At 50.7% G+C, this 7,218-nt stretch overlaps 1 protein-coding gene across 1 annotated transcript; it reads right to left on the bottom strand.

Moving 5' to 3' along the window:
* Positions 1–1,749: 1,749 nt before the first annotated feature.
* LOC119095893 (PAXIP1-associated glutamate-rich protein 1) lies at positions 1,750–5,601 on the bottom strand. The gene is made up of 2 exons (XM_037218752.1): positions 5,370–5,601; positions 1,750–3,053 (listed from the first exon to the last, which is right to left on the bottom strand). Exon 2 carries the CDS (start codon positions 3,036–3,038, stop codon positions 2,604–2,606), a length of 435 nt encoding a protein of 144 aa, XP_037074647.1. The 5' UTR covers positions 3,039–3,053; positions 5,370–5,601; the 3' UTR covers positions 1,750–2,603.
* Between the last annotated feature and the right edge of the window lie 1,617 nt (positions 5,602–7,218).

Raw genomic sequence — 7,218 nt, 5'->3', positions numbered from 1 at the left:
TGGAAATCATGGAACACCATGAGCGGAAAGCCTCCTCCAAAGTTTGGGAAAGACTTTGGGATCCAAACACATAAACATCGGAACCGTTGAACGTTGTGAATACGAACCGCAGGTAGGCATACGAGTTCGATTGATCTGTGAGTTGCCACTATTCGAAGCCGGTGAGCCAATGTTTTTTTACCCGCTTATGGACGTTTGTTCGGAGCTGAGCCATGACCTATCACGGTCGGATTATCAACCTAAGTTTCGGGTTGGCAGCACCGTCAGTCAATGTCTGATTCAAAAATAGAGTATGTTTGGGTGAAGTATATGTGCACTTCCACTTTAATCGATGAGCCCAAGTTTAAGTCAGACCCATTCGTAAAATGGATCGCCTCAAAAAGTCCGAGTCCAGAATGGCCATGGCCGATGGAGCCCCGGAGCCGATTCCGCGTCTGACCGGATCTCATGTTTGGCGACTGCGTCCGTGGATTTAGACCCCGCTGGCCTCAGAACTTCGTAACTTAAGGTTGGAGCAGTACAGGTACAAAGTACAGCAATCATGCACGCAGAATACCTACACACATGCCAGCATGCAAACAATCCCGATTTGACGCTGGGGAACGCAAATGACAATCGCGAGCCAAAATGTGCGATGACTGTGCGACGTTTGTTGTTGAGCCAAACTGTGCGATGTTTCGCTGATGTACAATCCACGCTGTCCTGCGTGTGAGCTGAGGCAAGCAAACCACCGAGATATCAATCCCGGGGTTATCACCAATCCCGATATACGGTGATGTACAATGCACGATACCCTGCGTGTGAGCTCAGGCAAGCAAACCATCGAGAGGTATCAATCCCGATATTTGTTACCAGTCCCGATATAGGAGCGAACCTAAGTCAGTGGTACGTTCCAATGAAATTATGCCTGCGTCGGAGCTATAGGCATACTGTCGAAGAGTGAAACTAACCTATCATGTCGCATATATGTGAACACGTGCGTACAATATTATGCGATCAGAAACAATCAATTCCATCAATTTTAAAGCCGGGAGGTGGAATAAGTAATGACTGCATAACTTCGTTTTTCTTACTGTTATGTTCACGATCCACCCACAATTACCATTGTTCCATAGGTACAATGCGACCTCAATATGTGTGCCCCAGACATACTTATGGCCGAGTCATGAATATGTTAAACCAAGTCAAAGTTAAATCTGCGTAACGATTATCAGTTGCTCAGTCGTTGCGAGCAATATTGGAACACCCTGGCCCTCACCGCAAGCCCAGGAATCACTCCATTGAAGCCAGAAGTCAACTTACTTTGGGGGAGGTAACACGAGGTGTAAATAGCTTGGGCCCTGGAGCTGTCAGAGCCGCCGGGACTATGCTTTGTCAAAAGGTGAAACTAAAGGATCAGGATCAGGACTATCAAATTATCATATCAGGACTACCGATGCCTTAAAGAACTGCATCCCATTACTCGCCGCGCCTGACACGCATGATCAGCCTCTTCGAACAGTATCCGTAACATGCACTGCATCGAGAGCAGCTCAACACGGAGCCTCCAGATGTAGGAGACGCTGGCGCTGGACCTGCAAGGAGTCACCCCGAGCTGGCCTGCTTGTGAGGACCACACGCCGTGTTCGTGCTCGGCAGGGTGGAGCTAGGCACTGATGCCGCGGTGGTTGTGGACGGGGTTGGCCGGGTCGAGCTGGCGCTCCACACCGCCTGCCAGCAGTTTGCCGACCTCTGCTCGAAACAGGTACGTCATCGCCGGAGCGGTAGTTTGCATTTTTCGTTTCAGCTCAGTAGCATCACCATCAACGTGTTATGAATACCCGCTCATTGCTGCGTACGTGGCGTAGTTTATGGCAAAGTTGGTCACAGACTATCCCATGTGGAATTGCGAATGTTCGCTTCGATTCCAGTGCGGATGTACTGGACGTCACCAGATACGCCGGCGCATGCACTATTCTGTACAACCCATGCGTAACGCTAGCAGACATCCTGCTGGTGGACGACACACAAGGTCGTATACTCTTTTTGTTGTTGTTGATTGGTGTTTTCGGGCCAAACTTAAACACAACAATGCGTCAAGGAGCCGTCCGCTACTAGGTTACGAGGGGAGGAAGAGATTTGATGGGGAAGCGAGGTGGATTATTTGGAGGCGTGACCGAAGCGCGACAAGGGAGGGATTTTCGATCAGCGTAACGTTACGCTCAAGTGTGATTGCAAGGTCTTATACTCCATGACCAACGGAGCGTGCGAGGTCACGTATCTGCGTATGAGAACCCCTTTGCGATTGGGAACGAGTACATCGCATTGAGATTGATGCCAGGGTGAGAGTGATAACCCTGTTATAATGGACGCGAGGTGCCGTGCAGGTGGAGAACGAGGGATTCTCATAACAAAGGTCATTTGATGTGGTTATGCAACATTAGCATACGCAATACTTGTGAAAGTTTATACAAGATGATCGCGGCGGCAATGCACTACACTTCATCGGAGTCGGGCAGCTTGAGGACCAGCGTATGATAGTACACAATGGGCAATGGTGTACAATCCGTATAAAACTTAACCTTAAGTTCTTTAGCGGCAGACGCCGAAGGACTGGCGCGCGTTCAGTCCGGCTTCTGTTTGTCGGCGGCCGACGCCTCGCTGGCTTCCTTCGCCTCCAGCTCGCGGGTGCGCTTCATGTTCTTCAGAATCTTATCCAAGCTGGTGGACTTCTTCTTGGCGCTGCCGCGCGGCGCGGCGCCGGGCTGCCGGCGCGGCGTCTCCACCGGCTGCGCCACGTCATCGCCGCCAAAGTCGAAGTCCGACATGTCTGGCAGCTGCACAGGCTCGTCCTCGTCCTCGTCGGGCGCGTCGGCGTCGAGCGGCCGCCGGCCGAGGCAGCGCCACGCCAGCGTGGGCGGGTCGCCGCTCTCCACGCGCGCGTACAGCCGCTGCAGCTCGTCCAGCGGCGGCATCGGCTCGCCGTCCACCTCGGTCCAGCCAGCGAAGCGCTCGTCGTCGGAGCACTCCAGCACCCAGTCGTCAGTGGTCTCGGTCATGGCGACGGGCGGACACTGCCGGCAGCGCAGGTGTCAGGATACTGCCGGCACGAGGCTCGCCCAGCGGCCGCTGGCGCGCGTTCACCAGAGGCGTGGTGGGAGGCAGCTGAGAGAGTTTGGAGTGGCATAGGTTCAGCAGCCATCAGTCCTGTTTATTTGCAAATGAATCAAGTGCTGCACATAACATAGGATGTTTTTATGTATTACAATGCAGTGATTGAACTTAGTGCACAGACATGTGACCAGTCAGCCTACATAATATTCTGAAGTCTCTTCCAAGATGGCAATGTGAATGATGTTGCAAACGAAAAAAGATATAGCAAAAAATATCCAGAAAGATCTAGCCAGTTTGGAAACAGTGAAGTTCAGAATTGGCTACTGAAGAAGACTTTACTCTCAGAATATCCATACACACCATCATCTTAGGCATGGTGAACAGAACATAATTGTGGAAAAATGGAAGGCTCTATGCCCCAGCTTCAAGCAGCAATACTATTTCAACACTGGATCGTTGCAGCAAAGCATCACATAAGTTGCTTTCATTGGAGGATGGCATTGTCACTTAGCAGTACACATGCCAATGTGTTCAAGCACAAGAATGAATTCCAAACATAAGCAGTCAGAAATGTGGTACTTGGCAATGTGAGACACATTTATTGTTAAGGATGACAGTAAATTGGACCTCAGTAGCATGATCAGCATTGTCACCATGGGCTATGCCACAGAAGGGATGTGGTAGGTCTGCTCCTGTATTCCCAGATTTGTAGCATTATGCCTGCCATCATATGGAAGGAAACTGCCTTAACCACCTTGAAGTCACATAACTGGTCAGTGGCAGAGCCTCTAATTGTCACATCCAGGTGTGCAAGATACCTCATAATTACATAAGTTGTTCAGTGCATTAGCAAGGAACATTATTCCATAGATGAGACAGTGGTATTAGCCATACTCCTCAGAAAAAAAAACAGGAAAATGGAGGTATAGTTTGGCTGATATTTTGGCAACATGCCTTTACTGAAACAAACACTTCTGCTTTTGTTTCGATAAAGGCATGTCACTGACATCAACTAAGCTATATCTCCAGTCTCCTGGTTTTTCCAGGGAATAAGCTAATGCTATGGTCTTATCTAAGCCTCATAATTACTAAACCCAGTGGTCATGGCCTTTTTGACATTTAGTCCAGTGCTTTTGGCATAGGAACAGATGTTGTACAGGAAACTCATTACATTCTTGTATCACAGCCCTGGCCCTGGCCCTGGCCATCATCATCTGATCATGACATTTCTGGGCTATAGTGGAATTAGGTGGTGAGAGTTTAGTGTGCTGCGATATCTGTTACAGTCTGTCCTGCCCTCCGACACCACATGACCTTAAGTTCCTTATGCATTTGATATGAATATCTTGTTCATGAAAGTGAATATCAGTTCATGGAAATGTGGGTGAAATTTGGGACAAACAGCTGACTGGACCGACATTTTAGCATGTCATTGGGCTCCCTACATCATTGGCGTACAATGTCCCACATTTTCCTTTATTTGATGTCCATGATGCAAGGATGTGAAGATATGGCCATCACAGACAAAATTCACAGAATGATGCTCTTGTCATTGCCTAATGAGGGTGGTACAAGTGGGTGGCTGGCAGGGTGACTATCTCCAATCTTCAGGAAAGCATAGCATAAACCCAGGCACTGCACAGCCAGGTGATACTCATGCCTGGTCCCTTTCCTTTTGGAGTATGCCCCACTACTGCCATGCTACACTATCTACTTGCAATTTCCCAGGGCCCAGTTCATCATAACTAGAGTACTTGCCTGAAGCCATATGATATGCCATCAAAGGCATATACATACACTACAAACAGGAGGTAGGCGGCATAGCACTGTTGTAACACACTTGTGACATCAGGATCATGGCTGAAGTCACAACTTAAATAAAACTGGGGTCCATTCATGTTTTGGTGCTGCATGATGTGATCCAGATACAAATAGATATGGCTGCCCAAAAGCCACTTGTGTAAGTAACCAAATCCCAATGGTGATTATGTACTCAGCCAGTCCTGAACTGTCTGGAAGCATGCATGATCCATAAGACCGGCAGATGACTCACAAATGAGCAACAAGACAATTCACATCTGTGTGCTCCTGTACTGAGACACTCTGGGATTATGGCCACTCAATGAAATGACATCACTTATTAACTATGCTAACAATTACCACATTCCATCATCATAACATGCACAACATTGCTGACTAATCATCCCAACAGCATTGCCATCTCAGCTGCTTAGAAAGAGGAATATGTACGTAAATGATTCAGAAACATTATTTACCGTTGATGACAATGATTTATCCCGCTGTTCCTTCAACACAGAGGATGGCTCAAAATAAGAAAAGCCTTCATTGTCCGCGTTTTTATAGCAGCAACCTACAACCGGTATATGAATCAAACCAAATTGCACATACTGAGGGATTCTTGAAATTCCAAACAAGGCATACAGAGCACTTTAGAGTACCCAGAATATTGGCTTCACATACTGGTCGCAAGTTAATACAGGGATTAGGTTAAGGATGTGCTTTGGCGCCAATCCAACCCCGCTCGCGTCAGATTTGTCTGCCGGGCGAGTACTGTAAACATTCATCTTCAAGTGCTTTATTAAATAACGGATGCGATATGGTTTAGCAGCGCGTTGATTCAAAACTGGATCATTTAAAGACGTGCGCTGCACGCACAAATTGCAATGCTATCTCACACGAGGCGGTTGTGCATTGGCGCAAATAGCCAATGCACTTGACGTGCTCTTAAAACTCAATGCTCAGTAACGGTCGGACAAGTGTTGAGGCCGTGATGTTTGGCTGTCGATATATACATACATACATATGTATATATATATATATATATATATATATATATATATATATATATATATATATATCGACCCCATCATGTCGCCATGCCGGGCCTGTCAACGGCCGGGTTGGCCGTCACCAGACCTCTGCCGTGTCCTGTTCGGTAGTGCGGATGGCAGACGCTAGACTACGGTGCCAGCTGGGGGGCCGATCGCGGCCGGGTGGCGCGCGACACCCGCCGCTCCTCCGACCTCTGTACCGCAAGTTGCCGCAGCTGCAGTGGCAGGTCAATCGGCACATCCGACGGCGCTGACGGCCGGGCGCTCCAAGCGGTCCGCGCGCCGGACGACAATGGCCGCTGCCGGTAGCCAGGCGCGAACCCGTGGCTTGCGCCACACCGTCCGCGATGGACGCCTTGACTGACCTTCACCACCACTTAAGCCATGAACGTGCTTAGTAATCACCAATTCATTTCCCTGATATGAGTACACATTGCCAGAAAGGCTTAGGAACACCATTTGACGGCGTTACAACTGACCGATCAACTGATTTCGTGCTGGTACGATTTCAGCATTCTGTCATTGAAGGATACTCATTCCGGCAGCATTTCCACTCCAGCATGTCTCAGCATTCTCCGGGGGGCGTAAGGATGTTCCCAAATACAGGGGCGCCAAACCTCCCGCGGAGGCTAATTCTGCTCGTGCGTCATCAAGGGCTCATGCTAATTTTTCACGAGGATGATTACCATGAAGCCCCTTTTCTCCCCCGCCCCCCCCCCCCCCCTTCCCGCCCTGGCTAAAAGTGCCGTTTCCTTCAGCTCCAACAGGAAATCCGTGTTTCTAAACGATTCCCCGTATGCAAGGCTGAAGCATGAGCTTGCTGGCGGCTGGCTGGTGTCCGTCGCCGCTGCCGCAAGGTCGTATCAGGGTCAGGCGGCCAGCTGCTCCTCTGGGGCTGGCTGGTGTCCGTCGCCGCTGCCGCAAGGTCGTGTCAGGTTCAGGCGGCCAGCTGCTCCTCTGGGGCTGGCTGGTGTCCGTCGCCGCTGCCGCAAGGTCGTGTCAGGGTCAGGCGGCCAGCTGCTCCTCTGGGGCCGGCTGGTGACCGCCGCCTCTGCCGCAGGATCGTGTCAGGGTCAGGCGGCCAGCTGCTCCTCTGGAGCCGCCTGGTGACCGCCGCCGCTGCCGCAGGGCCAGGGCCCGGCGGCCGGCGGCCAGCTGCGCCTCTGGAGCCGCCTGGTGACCGCCGCCGCTGCCGCAGGGCCAGGGTCCGGCGGCCGGCGGCCAGCTGCAGCTGACGGTGCTCACCGCCGACCCGGAGGTCGTCAGCCAGCTG

This window comes from Pollicipes pollicipes, unplaced genomic scaffold (assembly GCF_011947565.3).
Source record: "Pollicipes pollicipes isolate AB1234 unplaced genomic scaffold, Ppol_2.1 Scaffold_4219;HRSCAF=4965_pilon_pilon_pilon, whole genome shotgun sequence".
NCBI classification, from domain to species: Eukaryota; Metazoa; Arthropoda; class Thecostraca; order Pollicipedomorpha; family Pollicipedidae; genus Pollicipes; species Pollicipes pollicipes.
The sequence above is the reverse complement of the archived record's forward strand: the minus strand, read 5'-3'. Positions and strand labels throughout refer to the sequence as shown.